At 33.8% G+C, this 19719-nt stretch overlaps 1 protein-coding gene across 1 annotated transcript in view; it reads right to left on the bottom strand.

Annotated features, from left to right (window-relative positions):
* The window catches only part of LOC129218253 (MAP kinase-interacting serine/threonine-protein kinase 1-like), a 140872-nt gene that overhangs the window by 39507 nt on the left and 81646 nt on the right, over positions 1 to 19719 (bottom strand). Inside the window, exon 3 of the mRNA XM_054852479.1 lies at positions 4441 to 4617. Coding sequence (XP_054708454.1) covers positions 4441 to 4617 — 177 coding nt within the window. The remainder of the gene's footprint in view (positions 1 to 4440; positions 4618 to 19719) is intronic.

The following is a 19719-nucleotide window of genomic DNA, read 5'->3' as shown; positions in this document are numbered from 1 at the left end:
TTTGGCGTCAACAGCTGAAGGGGGGTGGCACAATTGAACGAACTTTTTTTTCCATTGTCAGTGCCACACCTCAAGAAGTAATGCAACATTCTGGATGTAATTTGGAATAAATGTGAATCCATATGTAAACAGGCGTTGGTTCAATTTTGGCGCCACTCGCTCCATGGGGGGGGGGGGGCTGATTTTTGAGTAATCATGATTGCTTATTGTCCTCACTTGACTGTCGTTGATGTCTGGTTCCTTTTTCAGCTTGGACCAGGGCCTCTGAAGCACCATCGCCCACCGTCCTCTGCAGGCGCAGCTCCTCTGGTCCTGAGCTATCCGCTTTTCTTGGTTGGAGGTGTCCATGTCCTACACACATATGCTCTCACACACATGACTTCACACACATACACTCACACACGCCTACATGCATACATACAGGTCTACGCACACACACAAGCCTACACACATATCCACACAACTATGCACACGTAACCACCCAGGAGGAGGGGCAGGGGGGGGGACAGGAGCCGTTTGTAGAAACAATAACTAAAATGAGTAGGTTTCTGTCGCAGTTTGTGATTGCTAAAAAAAACATTATTTGAGTTCAAAATTTCAGAATTCAAATTAATTTTTTTTTTTTTTTTTTTTTTTTTTTGTGAATAGAAATAGTTTTATAATTGCAACAATAAGAAAGATAAATTGTAATAGACTGTCGTCTGCGTAATTTGCGTGTTTTAAATTGTTGGAAAATTACCAGAAAATTGCGATGATTTAATCTTTTCAACTGTTGCCATCTTGTGTTTGTTAACAAATAAATGTTTGTAATAATTTTAAGCAAGGCTTTTAAAAAATTTTTCAAATTTCATTTTTTGCTTTGCTTTTGAAATAAATCAAGAATTAAGATGGTCCTCAAGTTTAAACGTGTGTAATTTTGTTTTTGTTTGGAATATTGCTTCCTTGTCAAGCATGGGGAGGGATTAGAAGTATACGAAAGATATAGAAGAAAGTTTTGTGATGGCCACAACATTCTTTTCTCCACACACACCCCACCACTTAGCTGTAAGCTGGGAGTTTACCCTTGAATGTGTGAACCTTGCTCGCCATGAGATACGGGCAGGCCACAACATACTCGTTTTACAATTGTTTTGATACAAAAGGAAAAAATATAGAAGAATCTACTTGAAAAATCTACTTTTTTTTTCACACCCTACTTACTGAGTATTCATCACAATATTTTGAATCTCTCTCTGTATTCTTATTTTCAATTTCAACCATATTTCAGATTTTCAGGACAATAATTTTCATTAAAAAAGTCACATATGTGAATATGTCGGCGGCCCCTATGAAACTATCATATTTATTTATATGAAGGACCATAAACCATGGGTTTGTAAAATCAGGGCTGCCAAGAGACAAGGTGTGCTCAATGTTAGTTTTGTCACTAGCCTTCTTACTGTTATGCTAATTTTATTCTATGCGCACTACTTCAACTCCGATACTAGTGGAAAAATCATCAAGCATTTCTATTTGCCAAAAATTATCGGGGGTTGCCGAGCGAAGCAAGCCCCTTAGTTTCATTAAATAGTAGTTAGTAATTACTAACTACCAGTAGTTAATTACTAGTTAGTAGCCATTGAGTGCAGCCCCCTAGTTTCATTAAATGAACACCTATTTTGAATTTAGTTAATCCAAATCAACACTTTCAAACTTACACAACCTAACGCATGGGCACCCATATGCAAAATTTTAAGAAGGGGGGGGGGGGGGGGGGGGGGGCTCAGAAATGTTCCCCATGGTTTAACAGTATATTTTCCCCATAGAAACCTATTTCGTTCCAGATTAGAGTTATTAAAATTTGACATTTTTAATAACTTATTCATTAATGACTGGAGAAGAAATGTTTTTACCTTTTTGCAAAGAAAAAAGTACTATAAGTAAGAAAGTTCTAGTTTCTAAGGGGGAGGCTTGAACCACCACTTGCCCCCCTAGATGTGCTCCCATAAACCTAAGTCATGGAAGTCGGCCTGTAATTTTAAATTTTCCGCGGGGAGATTTCGCATGGAAAAAAAATCATTTTTATTCTCTATGCGTGGTTACGGCTAGAAAGGCACGGGGCCGTCTTTTTATTGCAAAGTGATCAGCTAACTTGCTTTCTTTAAAGAGTTGGTTAATCAAGACGTCATAATAATTATCTACAAAACTATAACCAAATACACAAAAGCAGAAAAGAAAAACCTATAATTTATCCTGCATTCTATTGATTATGATTGATTAATGTATAGGGGAGCCTATAAAAACCTGCACAAAGACTCACGATTCCCCACAACGTACTTTGTTATTCAACCGATCATTTCATTTCAGAATAAATATGAGAGAATATTTTATTTATTCTTCTTGCACACTTTTATTTTGTAATTTCTTCGTATCCAGAGCAAAAGAGAAAGATACGATTATGTACACTTTTAGAAATGAATGCCAGCAAAAATATCTTCAATAGCGTTTTTCGCAGTTTTTACTTCCTACTGAGGAATAATAATAAAATTACAAAACAAAATTAGCATTTTTTTAAAAATTTGGACACAAAACTATCTCATTTTTTGCCGCAATATTAGCAGGCTCTGCCCCTCCCCCCTCCCCGTTTCTAAGCAAAGGGTGCTTCAGAAAATTAGTGAAGGAAAAACGTATGGTCTTCAGCATATATATATTTTACTTTACCTTGACTTCGTAAAATGTGCCCCCTAAAATATGCCCACATGGGAGCTAGCACAGTGCCAACACCAGAAGCTAGTTAATCAACGAGAAAGTAATCAATATTTAGTAGATTTTTATTTAATTTTAACAAGGACGAATATAGTACACGGGTTCCAGTTCAGTCCCATCAAAAGTGCTTACTTATCCCCTCTGCAATACCTGAAAACGCTTGTGCAGAGAGTCACTTGCTGTTGGCCGCCGTGTTTTTATTTTGCATTTCTTTTTTTTTTCCAGTTTCATATTTTCATTATTAATTAATTTCTTTGAGTATTTTCCCGACTTTCTTAAGATTAAGCCTCTTTTTCCAGCCGGAAGCACCACTCGAATTTGCCACCCCCCAACTCAAGTTGCCGCCCAGGGCAAGAACCCCGGCTTGCCCCCCCCCCCCATAGATCCGGCTCTGCTTACACCACTAAAAAGCAAAAAATAAATTACTTTTAAATTAAAAAAAAAGCCTTCAAAAAACACCTAGGAACTAAAAAGCAAAAAATAACTGATTACACTTACATACTATTTCCTACCCAAACCTAGAAATGAAATTTATTTTACAATTCCAGTACAAAAATCAACTAAATTAAACAGCGAATTATAAAATAAACACCGATTTTAATTACTATACCATGAATTATTTTAAATACCTAACTAATTATATACGATCTCTTAATTTTCAATAAACTTTTGAAGTTGGGGCCTCCTGTAAACTATCTAACATAACTGAGTGGGTTTAGTTATTAAGACTAATTTCGCATTTAGTTAAATTCGTGCTTAATTCAGGATTCGGTGGGTTGTCAGTTACGTTAGTTAGTAGTTTATAGGAGGCCCCAACTTCAAAAAGGTTATTAAAAAGTAAGAGATCATATATAATTAGTTAGGTATTTCAAATAATTCATGGGATAGTAATTAAAATCAGGGTTCATTTTAAAATTCGGTGTTTAGTTTAGTCGATTTTTATACTGGAATTGTAAAATAAATTTCATTTCTAGGTTTGGGTAGGAAATAGTATGTAAGTGTAATTAGTTATTTTTTACTTTTTAGTTCCTAGGTGTTTTTTTTAAGGCTTTTTTTTTTAATTATTATTTAGAAGTAATTTATTTTTACTTGAGTATGATGTTTGTTTTCAACACAAGGCCTTTTTTCTTCAGTCATAGATTTACAATTGGTCATTTGGGGGGGGGGGGTCTGCCCCCCCCCTGCTACGCCACTGCTTATAGGCTAATCTGAAAGTAGAACATCTTCAGAAAATCAAGAGGTGGTATCTTGTGTCTCTGCTTTCAGATCGAACAGAGAATCCTGACCTTGACCTTCCTTCATTTACATGTTTAAGTATGACTATGGTGCCGATCAGCTAGCGGGGGAGGAGGAAAATCGTAACGTAAACAAACATATTTCGATTCTAATTCAACTTTCATGATTCACCTTTCAAATCTCAAGTTCTGTTACTTTCCGGTTCTTTGCTTCTTATCAGGGAAACCTCGGCCTGAAGCGTGCATGCCTCGGCTCGATCTCGGTGGAACTCTGATGTGAACAAAGCTCTTTGTCTCCCCCCCCCCCCAAAAAAAGCTTTTAAACCAAAAACGAGACTCTTCCCCCCCCCCTTGAAAAATGAAAAACATCACCTAAAATTTTGAAGGCGCAGGCTGCACCACGATCCCTTTTGTGGGTATCCCTGATTAGCATTTTAATATTTTAAACTAGTTTACAAACCTGTAAAATCATCACAACATGGTCTTGTGCGTTTCTTCTTACGTCGTCTCCTCTGTTGTAACTCTTTCTTTTGAATGGGTTGAGGGGCCGTTCTTTGGACTTCAAGTATCACTTCCGAGTGATTGTTGTCCGAGTGATTGTTGTCAGCATTTTCCAATCCATTTTCACCAGCATCGTCTAATATATAATTTATAAATTAGAAAGTTTTCTTTTTGCTGTCTAAATATAAATACAGGGAAAAAATAACAATGCAAGAGAAATCATTTAATGCGGTAAACCCTAGTGCCGTGCGAGTGTGAAAATACATAATTAAAAACGTCTAGGGCTCGACCGATGACATTTTTTGTCTCTGGGTCAGTGTGCCGATCGTTTAAGTTTCAAAAGGCCGATTGTATGATTTTCTTTTTTTCATCGCCGGATGGTGAAAAATAGATTTAAATCATTAAAAGATTCGAACCGATTGGCAAAATGGTTGCACAATCATTCACGATTAATTTTGATGATTAGATTTTGTGATCAACTCACAAAACTAATCAAAACAATATCATCAAATGCTATTGTAAGAGGTAGAAGATGCAGAACCTTATTGATAGCAAAAAAATTAGAAAACATAACATTAATTACACAATAAGCTTACGTACTGGAAGCCATGATAATGCTACTCTAGAGTAGTAACAATGCAAAATAAAAGAAGTTGCAACACAAAGACATCACAAAAAACAGCGATGCTAGGGTCGGTGAAAAGAAAAAGTTAATGTCATAATTCGGATTATTCATTCCACATCAAATCAACAAAAAAAAAATTATCATCCTGGCCGTCTCAGATTCTCATGAAACTTTTAGAAATCATACTTTTTCTTTTTAAAGAATCTATCATTCATGATTGATGAGTAGTAATTAATTTTTGAAATTCGTTAAAAAGCTTTTTTTTTTTTTTAACTTGATGACACTGCTTTAGTATGTTATAACACTAAAGTTCTCTGAGAACTACAGAAATCTATAATGGGCTCATTTTGAAGGCAATTAATAGTACTTGAATATAAAATGTAAATTAAATATATTTCGGGGTAAAAAATCTTAAAATTTCAAATATAAAAAGTGTCCATTAAAATTTTAAAAACATTTTTTTTTCTAATGTACTTTGATGAATACACCCAAAACAATTCAGAGTGGTACCATAAATGAATGAGCAGTTACAGAAATAATAAGGGAAATATTTTGCAATGTTCGCAAAAAAATTTCTTTAAATGTTAAAACACAATTTTTAAGGGAGCTATAGAGTTTTATAATATATCATTTTGAAGAGAATTGGATGCACTTTATTTTGACATGAAACAAGAACAATAAAACATTATGAATATTTCAAATTTTTGACATCTTGAATTCAAATATAACTTTTCGCAAAGCAGCATCAGGAAGGACTAGCGACCCTTTATACTGAGAGATGCGACACAGTTGTACTGCGCGCTGATTGGTCACTGGTAAAAACCGTCCAACGCTCAAGTTCCCGTCCATAGGATTTGCATTGCGCGCAACACGCGCTTAAAGAAAAAAGGTGGATTCCTTTTAAAATACGGAAAACTATGCAATTTAATTTTTGGTTTTACATTCCTTGACGTGTTGGTTACCTATATCTTGCCTTCACTAAGGAGAAAATTTTCCCAGGAATTTGTGAAAAATTGTTTTGTTTTGCCAGGCTTACGTTCAAGGTTTTGTTTCTTGTAACCTAAGCGATATTTTCGACTTTGATGGCAAACCGATACATTTAGGATATACTTTAATGTGTTAACTTACTTTCTTTCGAAATTCATAGTGTTTTCTTTCCTGTAATATTAGTTTTAATGCTGGATTTTCCGATTCATGAAAGAAGCATGCTTTGGCGACATTCGGGATTTAAACACGCGCCAATCAGGTTACTGTACTCAATGTTAAAAAGTTTGTATTTACAAACAAACAAAGCTGGATAATTGAAGGATTCTCTTTTACGTGATTTATATAATAAAGTTGTTGCTTTAAAACCATTAGCAAGTGTACGTTTGACCTTTTTTTTTTAAATCTGATAGCGTGAACTTTTGAATCAATTGGCTTCTACATTCTAAAAACATTTTAGTTCTTTTTATTTCCTCCTGTTTTCGCAGGGTTTGCTGCTATATTAGTACATATAAATCCGACGTTTATTTTAAAATTATCATGATGTCTGATAATTTCAATATTTATTTTTGGAAACACGATGCTTGCAGTATCGTATATGAACATTACTTAGTTCCTCAGTTTTCGAGGCTATGTAGCATGGTGGATAAGGGACGCGCTTAGGGGTAGAGAGGGCGTCGGTTCGATTCCCGATGGAAGCAAAACGTTTTCGTCAGCGCATTTTAAACTTTTAGTATTATCACTGCCACAATTAGTTTTATCACCAATTAAAATCCAATAATAATTTTTTACTAAATAAAAATAAATTTATTAAAAAAAAAAAGATTTTTTTTTTTTTTAAGTAGAAATTTTTTGAAATGACTTGCACAAATAATGCGCTCAATTATTCTTTTACAGAATTTAATTTTAATTCAGCGAAGAAACGATTTTCGTTGTAATTCAGTTCGACGGGGTTTTTTTTTTTAAATAGAAATTTTTTTAAATGACTTGCACAAATAATGCACTCAATTATTCTTTTACAGAATGAAATTTTAATTGAGCGAAGAAACGATTTTCGTTGTAATTCAGTTCTACGGATTTCTTCCTCATACGATATTAAAAGCTAATGTGCTTGAATTCAAAATGCTCCAGTAAAAAAAAAAAAAAATAGTTGAAACTTAAGTAGTTGAAACTTAATTCATCACTGAAATTTATTTAAAATATCATATATTGATATTAATGAATTTTTAATATGTTAAATGTGTTTAATACGTGTATAAAAAGTTCTATGGTTGGGGTCGTAAACATAACCTCGCAACATTGTGAAGGCTACGCAGCGCTGCCGTGTTAGGTTTGCCTCAATATTATTATTAAATTTTTTTATAAACCTTTAACAAGATTTGATTTGCGTAGTGTTTAAAATATATTCATTCATTAGTCTGTATCAAAGCAAAATGTATGGCAAAAAAAATTCAAAATTCAGCTGTTTTAGATTTAACTACTCTCTTAACTAAATTTATTGAGCAGATTGCTTGTTTATTATAATTAAATGCCTTAGGTACTGGCTTTTCAAGTACTTTTCAATTTTTTAAGGAACGAATCATGCAATTTATTGGGAGTCGGGAGTAAGGGGCCCCAACAAAACGGGGGGGGGGGCTAAGCTATAGCTTGTTTAGCTTATAGGTAAATCCGGCCCAGCCGAAGATTTATTTCGAAGGACTAAAGAGCAATATTGTGAAATACCACTTGTCCCAAATATATCAATCCTTGAAAATAAATAAAAAACACGATATGATACATAAACGGCAAAATTAAGCGTGGAATATTCATTTTTGACCGCGTGAAACTGGCTGCTCTGCGCCAAACAAGCGATAACGCTCCAGGCGCGGATGCCCTCGCCAATTCGAGTTGGACGGTTTTTTCGACTCGGAAGTATGCGCAGAAACGCTATTTCAGCCTGTGTCGCATCTCTTAGTATAAAGGGTCGCTAATGTGTATGGGCCGGCTCCCTTCCTCTCCTTCGAAAAATATCTTCATCCAATAGCAATAGTAGAAGCAGTGGGGGGAATGTGTCTCGTCTCGCGTTGCTTATACAATGTTTCAGTGAGGCAAAGGGCAGAATTTTCGGAGCCCACCCCACGGGGAAAGGAAAAGTTCTCGCATTGCTTTCTCTCTCTCAATCTCTTTTGATTTAATCCATTTTTTCCTATTCTTAAATCTTAAATGGCTGTTACTATCAGGTATTGGGGTTTACAATATTTTGGGTTCCCACTCATTTCATTGCATGGGATACCTATTTTAATTTATTTATCTTTATGGAACTAAAAGCGCATTCTCGAAATTTCTGAATGGAGATTTTATTTTCGAAAAGGCGTTTGTCATTTTTTAAGTTTCAGTTTGAATTTAGGTTCAGTTGGTTTTCAGTGTCGGGATAGTATAATAGGAGTTAAGACTATTTTTTTGAATTAAAAGCTGTTCCTAAAATAGTCTTCATTGAGTGTGATTTTTTCAATTTTCTTTCAAGCTAGATATTTGGTTAAAGTAATAAGTCTTAATCGTGTTGGGCTTATTTTCATGCCTCTACTACGCTAGAGTATTCTAGCACTGAGCAAACCTAAATTATTACTCAATTAAAATTAAAAGTAATTTAATTTTCTTATAAAAATAACGTATTGGTAATTAAGTAAACTGCGTGTTTCTAGAAAAATTAGTTACCAGTTTCGTAATTTGATATAAACGAAGCATGTTAAAGTGAAAGTTAGTGCTGCTGCATGATCCCAGTCACAATTTAATTTTTGCTATCCTGCATGGGAAAAAGAGGGGGGGGGGGTCTCATTGCCCTATTATTTGGCATACTCACCTTAGTTCTCTTCATTTTATCTGTTTTCCTTTTTTTTGTGAAAACTTTATACAATTGTCAGAGGCAACCCGAACTAAAACTTTTAGGAGGAGAATGGTTAAGTTGTCAATTCACAAAATGAAACTCCGAACTTTACCAAATGATAAAAAATGAGCATGCACATACTTAAATATAATTAGAAGATACTCTAGGCCTAAACAGCTATATGGACTCCAAATTTGCCAAATAAAGAATATTTTGGGAGGCCACAATGACTTCCATCGGGGTGCCCCCGATAACAGCGGGCCCACCCGCCAAATTAAGCCACGAGCCATCAAGACAAGTATTTCTGTATTACAAGGAACATCTTTTTCAGTGCATAAAATGCGAGAATATAAATGTAAAAAAAATCGGATATTTGTCGGATGTCTTTAAATTCGTAAGCTCACATTTTGTGCATTGAAAAAAGCATTCCTTTTAATGCCAAAACACGTGTTTGCAGTGTTCCTGCACATTCGTGCTTTTGACGTTGTTTTATTTTTTAAGAAAAGGTATTTTTATACTTCTTATAAATAATTTTGGAAATAGCAAAAATCCATTTAATAATATAAACATTTCATATTTTCTGTACTTACCTTTTTTGTCCCCATTTTTAATAATTAAGTTTTATCAACTTTGGGGCTTTAAAATATAAGATTTACTCCATTGAAGCATAACAGACTTCATTATTCTCAAAATTTGAATTTTACTTGAAAGTTTGAATTGTAAATGATTGCGGTATTTTATATGCTTGCACTTTTTTATTAACTGTAAAATCCGGTTTGAACAATATTCAATTTTTTACAACTACTCGGTATTGGCCGAGTACCTCATCAAAATTTGGCCGAGTACCGAGTATTCGGCAAATTGTCCAAGTAAGCCGAAGTACCAAGTTCTCAGTATGTCTCTAATTTAAGCTATTTTTTTATACTTATTGACAAAAAATGAAAGACGTATGCAATAGGTTTCTGGCAAGGGGGACCGACCTGATAATAAATGCTTCAGCTATGGTGTATACGTCTGCCTTGCTACGCTTTCACTCATTCTCCGCTTTGTTCTTAATTTCGGGTTACTTATTAATTAGAAATTTTTTACTTACATTCAAGTTTTCATTTACATTTTTCACTATATAGTCAAGTAACATGCGTCTATCTTTCCATGCTTGTCTACTTGCACATTGCTCAATTTATTTTTAACTATACATTTGATATTTGAGTGTTATTATGTGAAATTCGTTTTTCTTTAGGTTACTTCTATGCATTAAGTTACTCACAGTCAACTGTAGTTTCAATTTCGTGCAAATAACGCAATAAATAAAAATAATCATAATAAAAGTAAAAAGAAAAAACCCGAACATATCAAATAAAACGAACAATGTTTCAACTGCCAAAATACGCAATAAAAGCTGCACATGAACAAAAGTGTGATTTTTTCCCCTCACATTAATATGAAAATTAAAGCACAGTAGGGACATCAAAGACTCAATTGGCATTAAACAAAAACAACGAAATAACGAAGCTGAAAATTAAGTATATATCTAAAGAATTAACTAGCAATTAAAGCACGTGTTTCACGTTAACAAGCCCAGCGATTTGGCGATATACGATGGTAAAGAAATCACATGACAACAGAAACCCTGTAGAAAAAAAAAACCCCGTAGCTCAATTAATATGAGCAAAAGCAGTTTAAAGACAAAATAAAGCTTAAAATTATAATAATAGCGGAAAAAAATTGAATGAGCGAAAGCATGGAAGAGGCAAACACGTAAACAAATCGCCGGTCGCCGGTAAAGCTGCAAGCATGTTCTCTTCACTTCAAGCCCGAAACTGATTAGTATGGAGCAAAAAAAAATATGAAAAAAAGTGGTTCATAAATCATTAAATTTAAAAAATCTACGAATTAAAAAAGAAAAAAAATGCAGCATTTTCGGACAAACTATCAGAATATGAACTATTGTTGTATTAATTTTCATTGTCGTAAATTGCTTAGATTTTGCTGGACTCTAGATTTTGCAGTAGGACAGGAAAGTTATTGCGCAATAAAAGTTAATTTCATTTATAGGTTGGTTCTTTTATGTCAATCGTATCTTGTTTTTATGGATAAAAATGTAGAAATATGTGTTCAATTAGTATAATTTTAATTCAAAAAGTAAAAATCAAAATTATGATATTAGTTATAAAAAAATAATTTAAATGAATACTTGATAAAGTAAATAAGTATTTGCAAAATTCTAGTTTCAATCTTCAAAAACATCAAAATTGCATTGTACTATCACAGATTATATACTTAAAACCTAAAGGACACCTATGTTCACAATAATTTCTTTAACATCGAAAAACTCCATTCGACATCAACATTTAATAAAAGAAAAAAAAGTAAAATTTCCCAAAGAGCTATTTTATGACTCAAAATTTAAATTTATATAACTTTGGATTTCTTCCTTTTTTTTTAGAATCTCAAAATTTCAGTCATTGTAAAAAAAAAAAAAAAAAAAAATAAACATTCTGTTTCACAGATTTTCTGGCGAAACGCCCTGGGGGGGTCTATCCCCCCCCCAGCGCAAAGGGGTGAAAACCCCTCATGTAAACTCCTGAGCATTAAGAGCCTGTTTCATATTTAGCAATGATCTGATGCAAACTGTGGATTAGTATTAAAAAAACTCCATGGGGGGACCCCCCCCCACCCCCCACATATGGGCGAAAATCCACCTATGCGAGTTCTTACTGTTCAAAGGATTTCTGTGTCGAATTTGTGAAAGATCCGACGAAAACAGATATTGTACAAAGAAGACATCTCAATGAGGGGTGAAGAAATTTAAGGGAGTTAGGGTCCTAAAACTTTCAGCTATTCAAGCTTAAAACAAAAAAAAAGAAAATTTATGTTGTTTGATAACAATAGAGGATAGAGGAAGGGGTTCTTTCCTGAAATTGTGTTCAAAACTGAAGTCAATTTCAGGCTATCTTTGAGAGGAAACGGTTTGAGGGATCGTCCCGAGGTAAAGCTGAAAACAAGATTTCAAGCTATATGGGAAGATTAGAGAAAGGGAATTCCCCCAGAAACAATTCTGACGCGATTTTAGATTTTCACTGGAGACATTATCAGGGGTGGGGGGATACGGGTTTGCTTCGTAAAATGTTAGAAACTGAATTATTTCAAGAAGCAGGCTATCTTTAGTTTTAGCTTTAGGTAAAGAGTGGTGGTTTTTGGAGCCTTTCCCCCGAATGTTGACAAGTTAGGCAAGTAGGTGGGTATCCTCCTTTGGAATTTTTTGGAAATTTTGAAATCGAGATGGTTGAAAAAAAGAAAAAAAAAAATATATATATATATATATATATATATATATAATTACAATATTAAAAATATAAAACGGCATGGTTGCAAAATTACTGTTCCCCATGTGCGGAATAATCCAATAGCATCTGAGCCGCAAAAAAATAAAAAACGACTTAAAAGCATAAATTTAGAATTCAATCAAATATTAGCCTTTATCAAATTTATTATTTTTAGAAAATTATACAAAACAAGGGGGTCATGTAACATGAAACACTATTTATTAACCAGCCGTTTTATGAGAAAAATTACGTACAGAATGAAATAAATGAAACACCAAAAAGTGATACTCACAGCTTACGGGGGATCCATAGGTTTAATGGGGATCTTGCGATCCCATACATTGAAATAAAATAATAATTAAAATACATTAATGATTAAAAAAAAATACCACGAGGAAGCGATGCTTCAACGTGGAGCGATTTCCGAGGTGGGATAAGGGGGGCGGAAACCCCCGGCAGACCGGTTCGGAGAGGGTGAGTAAGGTTGCCGGTCAGAATTTCGAGGAGCAGAGCGGAGCAGGGTTGCCATCGGAAAATCGGTTATCGCCAAAACAGCTCGCGGAGGAGTTGAGTAGGGTTGCCGGTGGGAATCTGGAGGAGCAGGGTTGCAACTGAAAAATTGTTTATCGCCAAAATTTGGCGGCGTCGCCAAGAGTCTATCGAATCGAAATATTCCCTAAAGTTGTTGCTTTAAAACCATTAGCAAGTGTACGTTTGACCTTTTTTTTTTAAATCTGATAGCGTGAACTTTTGAATCAATTGGCTTCTACATTCTAAAAACATTTTAGTTCTTTTTATTTCCTCCTGTTTTCGCAGGGTTTGCTGCTATATTAGTACATATAAATCCGACGTTTATTTTAAAATTATCATGATGTCTGATAATTTCAATATTTATTTTTGGAAACACGATGCTTGCAGTATCGTATATGAACATTACTTAGTTCCTCAGTTTTCGAGGCTATGTAGCATGGTGGATAAGGGACGCGCTTAGGGGTAGAGAGGGCGTCGGTTCGATTCCCGATGGAAGCAAAACGTTTTCGTCAGCGCATTTTAAACTTTTAGTATTATCACTGCCACAATTAGTTTTATCACCAATTAAAATCCAATAATAATTTTTTACTAAATAAAAATAAATTTATTAAAAAAAAAAAGATTTTTTTTTTTTTTAAGTAGAAATTTTTTGAAATGACTTGCACAAATAATGCGCTCAATTATTCTTTTACAGAATTTAATTTTAATTCAGCGAAGAAACGATTTTCGTTGTAATTCAGTTCGACGGGGTTTTTTTTTTTAAATAGAAATTTTTTTAAATGACTTGCACAAATAATGCACTCAATTATTCTTTTACAGAATGAAATTTTAATTGAGCGAAGAAACGATTTTCGTTGTAATTCAGTTCTACGGATTTCTTCCTCATACGATATTAAAAGCTAATGTGCTTGAATTCAAAATGCTCCAGTAAAAAAAAAAAAAAAATAGTTGAAACTTAAGTAGTTGAAACTTAATTCATCACTGAAATTTATTTAAAATATCATATATTGATATTAATGAATTTTTAATATGTTAAATGTGTTTAATACGTGTATAAAAAGTTCTATGGTTGGGGTCGTAAACATAACCTCGCAACATTGTGAAGGCTACGCAGCGCTGCCGTGTTAGGTTTGCCTCAATATTATTATTAAATTTTTTTATAAACCTTTAACAAGATTTGATTTGCGTAGTGTTTAAAATATATTCATTCATTAGTCTGTATCAAAGCAAAATGTATGGCAAAAAAAATTCAAAATTCAGCTGTTTTAGATTTAACTACTCTCTTAACTAAATTTATTGAGCAGATTGCTTGTTTATTATAATTAAATGCCTTAGGTACTGGCTTTTCAAGTACTTTTCAATTTTTTAAGGAACGAATCATGCAATTTATTGGGAGTCGGGAGTAAGGGGCCCCAACAAAACGGGGGGGGGGGGGGGCTAAGCTATAGCTTGTTTAGCTTATAGGTAAATCCGGCCCAGCCGAAGATTTATTTCGAAGGACTAAAGAGCAATATTGTGAAATACCACTTGTCCCAAATATATCAATCCTTGAAAATAAATAAAAAACACGATATGATACATAAACGGCAAAATTAAGCGTGGAATATTCATTTTTGACCGCGTGAAACTGGCTGCTCTGCGCCAAACAAGCGATAACGCTCCAGGCGCGGATGCCCTCGCCAATTCGAGTTGGACGGTTTTTTCGACTCGGAAGTATGCGCAGAAACGCTATTTCAGCCTGTGTCGCATCTCTTAGTATAAAGGGTCGCTAGGAAGGACCGGTGACTGGTTCCGGAGCCTCCGCGATCTTTCTCTTTGTATTGGACGAGAAACCAAAACTGGCGATGGTTGCTTTTCGCCGAACATAATGTTTACATTCTGTCTCGTATCGTTTTCTCAAGCGCTTGCGTTTTTTGCGTTTACGTTTAACTAAATCTTATTTGTATTTAATCATGATCGATGTACAGTAAAGCACCGTTTATACGTTTTTGAAGGGACTGCATGAAAAAAAAACGAGTAAATGAAAAAAAAATGTAATAGGTATGCTTTAATATGTATTGGACTCTGCAGAGATCAATTTAAATAGCATATAAATGTTTAAAACGCATAAAAGGGAAATGCATAAACGGTGCTTAACTATTTATTTTTTTCTTTAGAGTTTAAACTGCTTTTTTTCGATAAAAATTCCTATTAAGAGGTTATCTTAAGAGCACTTACACATCGTTCTTACTTATAAAAAAAAAATTTTTCAACTCTTCCTGAGAAAAAAAAATACTGTGAAGGGAATTAACAAAAATAGTTTTAGTTTAATATAAAACTGCCAGAGTTACATAAGCCATCTGATGTTTTCAATATCAGTGTTTACCAAGAAGCTTTACGAATAGGTGCAATTGAACTTAGCTTCGCAAGAAATTTTTTTTTTCTTTTTTTTTGGGGGGGGGGGGAGGGGGGGGGCATTTTTTCCTCCTTTCTTTCTATTTTATGGGTTAGATCTTGATTTCGTCTCTTCTAAACTGAGAATGATTAAAACTTAACTGCTAGTAACCATAGCTTGATTTGAAGATTGTTGCTAAGATGTACTAATGTTATCTAACTTCCTTTTTTGACCTTCACTTAATTTAGCGTTACTATTTTTCAGGTTGAATAATTGTTCAAAAATGTGCAAATGAAAACATATATAAATTTTTTACTGCTAATGAAAACATATATAAATTTTTTACTATGTTCTTAATTTGTTCTGTTGCATGTTTCACATATTCCTGTATTTTCTAAATTAGAAATTTTATCCAATATATTTCTTTTTTCAAAACTATTCTTTTATTTTCTGAGTGGAATTTTTTTTATCGCTTGATAAAATAAATTTAAGAGTTTTAAAATTTAACACATACATTTTCACAATATCTGAACCTGGATAAGTCAATTTCCCTCTATCTATATCAAGCAAATATTCTTTTGTCATAGATTTTGTTTTTTCAAATGACAACTCTTTTGGCCCTGCCAAATAGGTCGAGACAATCACTGCACTGTAAATGAGGTTTAAATTTATGAACAGTGTATCCAGAAAGGTAAATATAGAGAGGTATTAAATGTTCAGTCCCATTTTACAAAATTTAACACCTTTTATCTAAACTTCAATCATATCTATTGGTGTTTCGTTTTCAGAAAACTCACATAAAAATTCTTTCAAATGAAAATCGCCATATTCTTTCGAATGCATTTTCAGTAAGCTGTTTATTCTCATTTTATTTTCAGCTTGCAAAACTTGTTCTACGGAAAGACTGTAGTTTCCGCCACATAACTGGCGATGTTGACCAAAACCACCTTCCAAACGGTCAACTTGGTACTTTCCCGTTATAACATAACTATCAGAGAATAATACCAGTAAGGGCTGTCGATTAGGGGGGGGGCAACCCCGCCCCTCCGCTTTTTATGATTCATTTATCTATTTTTTTCCAATTTAGGAACCAAAACTAAAACTTATATTTAAAAAAAGCAGAATCGCAAGACGTTCAGATCATAATTATTTGTTTTACTTTGTATGTCTGTTTACGAAACATTATTTAGCACAAGCAGCAAGTTTTAAGTTCACATATTCATTGTTTAGATATTGGTAAATCAATTGTTTAGCTAAAACAAGCCATACTTGCTTAATGAAATTATTACCAAGTGTTTATGACATCTCAAAATACTTGAGTAAATAATGTAAGTCATTCATGTCTACGTGTTTCTTTGGGGAAAGTTATTGTGTACGTAACTCATCAAAATCTTAAGCAAAACGCGAGTTAAGTTTTTAAATTTGCATCAATTATCACTCATATGCTCTAAAAACCAGCCTTAGCAAAATTATGTACAACCCAAATTCAAAATAATAGAATACTTCCTACTTTTTGGAAAAAAGTTTACTCTTACCAAATATAAGTGCAAATTAGGTATTTAAATGAACGTGCCACCATTCTTGGACCTTAAAGTAAGCATTTCATTTCAAATATACTCAATTAAAAATAATCTTTGGATAATCCAAAAGTTTATAGTGAAGAAGATTTACATTGAGCCAAAAAATTAAAATATTCAAGCTGAAGGGGGGAAAACACTTTTAAAAGCAACAATATCAATACTAGTATGCGTCATTTTTTATGGATTCAACGCTTTAATCCTTTCTCACACGGATTCTACCACCTGTTTACATTAAACGTTTATGACAGTTTCCATACCCTCTTCAATGCGGCAACGAGCTCAATTTGGTGGCGGGCACCAGGTCTTGAACCGCTTTCTTTAGATTTCACGGTACCACAAATTCTTGATCGTATTGAAATTGGTATGGTAGAGTTGCATGACCAGTTTAATACCGAAATTCCTCTTTCAGTTTAAAATCTATGAGTCGATTTAGAGATGTGACACGCAGTAGAATCTTGCTGAAAGATTAAATGTGTCACTAAATGTGTAACTACTGTGCCTCAGATGAAGTAGCATGCAGTGTTATTGATAAACAGCGGAAGTCACGCATTGTTTTATTTTAAGATAATATATAACTTCCCAATTCCAGTAGCCCTCATGCACCCACAAACCAAGCAAACCAAGAAGAGGTGTCAAAGTGGAGAGAACATCTTACACAAGATTTCTCATACGCTGTACTTTTGAAATGTCAAACCCAAACACCTTTTTTTTGTTCACGGATATTTCAAAAAAAAAAAAAAAAAATCATCACGAATATAATACTTTTCCAACCTTGTTGCCCCTGTTTGAGCTTCTCTTTGCTCCAGGAGAGTCGTGCATGTTTCTGCTTCATGTTTATCTTTGGTCTTACTTCGTAGATCCGCAATTAAAACTGCAGTTTATGCAACCGGCGAAGTGTAGTTGACGTGGATAAGATAACTATACACTGTGTTCAACACTTATGGACGTAAGAAGCATTTTTCAACGATTATTTTGGACAATTCACTTTAATTTCGGTTCATCTCTGCCAAGTTTTACTATTTTTCTACCTCGTTTACTTCGGTTACTTTTTAGTTGGTCAGTCCTTCTATATTCCTTTAAAATCTTACATACCATAGATTGTAAAACGTTCATTTGAATTGAGTTGGACAGTTTTTTTTCCTAACTTTAAGAAATGGTACATTATGTAACTTCATTTTTTTCCAATTTATCACATTGGCTACAAATTTTGAGCAATAAAAGGCTTTTAAAAGAGCGTAAAATTATCTGGGCGCCAAGCTCTATACTCGTGACAAACTATAGGGCAACAGGTATGCAATTATTTTCACTACTGTTTAAAATTCACATTGAATGAATAGATTATTCTAATTTTTTGACGCACATAAAAGAATCTATGTCTTTCTCCGATGTGTTAATGATCCATAAATTGTTAAAATAATGTCTGAAAAGTTCAAGAAATACACCGTCAGCTCAGTCATTCCAGCCGAGTTTAAATTGATTTACCCATTCATGAATAACGAGTTTTAGTCTTTTTAATTTGCATGCGTTCATTTTTCCAGACTAAGGGACAAGTTTTGTTCAAACAGTTCGGATATTCTATTATTTTGAATTTGGGTTGTACTTTTTTTTTTCTCTTTTTTTTTCTTTATTTTTATTTTTATTTTTTTTTTTTTTTGCTGCTGCTAAAAATCCTATGACTTTTGGTTGTCGTTTTATTTTTGCCCCCCCCCCCCTCCCGCACACACACTTTTCAGTTCCAATCGCCACCTCTGATGTCAGTTGAAGAATTATTATTTTCTGATAGTTTTTGCGGTATGTTCAAATGAAAAAAACGTTTCCGATGTCCGTTTCCTACGTTTCATTTTCTGTCCTGCAATCGTAAGCTTTTTTTATTCACTGGCCCATTCTATACATTTTTCCAAAAAAAAAAAAAAAAAAATCAATCTCTCATCTGAACCAAGCTTAAAAGGTTTACTATTATCACCTAATTGATCATAGCCCTTGTGAAGATTAAGTCGTTTAACTTTTTCAAACCTTGTTCAATGGGCACCTATCGCGTCAAAAAAAAATAGTAATAATAATAATAATAAATAATAATAAAATAAATAAATAAATAAAAATAAAATGAATAAACAAACCTATAACCAACTACAGTTTGACGCTCAATATTGCTTTGGTGTAATGATTTTACCAGGCCCGGATCTATAAATTTTGGGCCTCTTGCAACAAAATCTGTAGGGTTATCAGTAGGGATATGCGCTGCTGGTCCCCTAGGCCAGCAGTGCATATTTGCAAAGTTAATAAGCATTAGTGCTTATTTTTTACAATTTTTTTTTTCCAATTTCTGTGGCCATTGGACCCGTTAAAGACGTGCCCCCCCCCCCCCCCTCACCATCACATACACTTCGGAGTCTGCGGGTACGCAGATTCAGGTCTAGAACATCAATATCCTGAAATTTAATTCTGTATTCGTAATCCAGAGGAAAAATGATTTAAAATAAAAATTTACTTCTTGAAATGTCGAAACACTCCGCTTAAAGCTGACCCAAAGGGTGAAGAAACAAAGTTTTCCCCATTACTTAACTCAGCCAGACCCACTCATTAAATGGAAAGATCGCGGAGGCCCCGATTGAGCCCCTGTCCAAAAATCAAAGAACGAGAACGTCATTCTAAGAAAGGTCAAATGGAAACAATAAGCAATTCGGGATTGCTAAAAAAAAAAAATCACGACATTTAGAATTTTAACTTCAAAAATTTTTGAGATAGATTTTTAATATATATCAATGAATGTAGTTGAATGTAACGATTTTTAATATATATCAATGAATATTCATCCAAATATTTACAGAGTGGGGCCATGAAGGGATACGTTGAACATTTTCGAATGTATTCATTAAAACACATTAAAAATCGTACATTTTTTTCAAATATTTAAAAGACAGTACTCTTAAAAACTGTTGAAATTTTAAATTTAAA

Source organism: Uloborus diversus, chromosome 3 (genome assembly GCF_026930045.1).
Source record: "Uloborus diversus isolate 005 chromosome 3, Udiv.v.3.1, whole genome shotgun sequence".
Taxonomy (NCBI): Eukaryota; Metazoa; Arthropoda; class Arachnida; order Araneae; family Uloboridae; genus Uloborus; species Uloborus diversus.
This window is presented reverse-complemented; position numbering and strand designations above follow the sequence as displayed.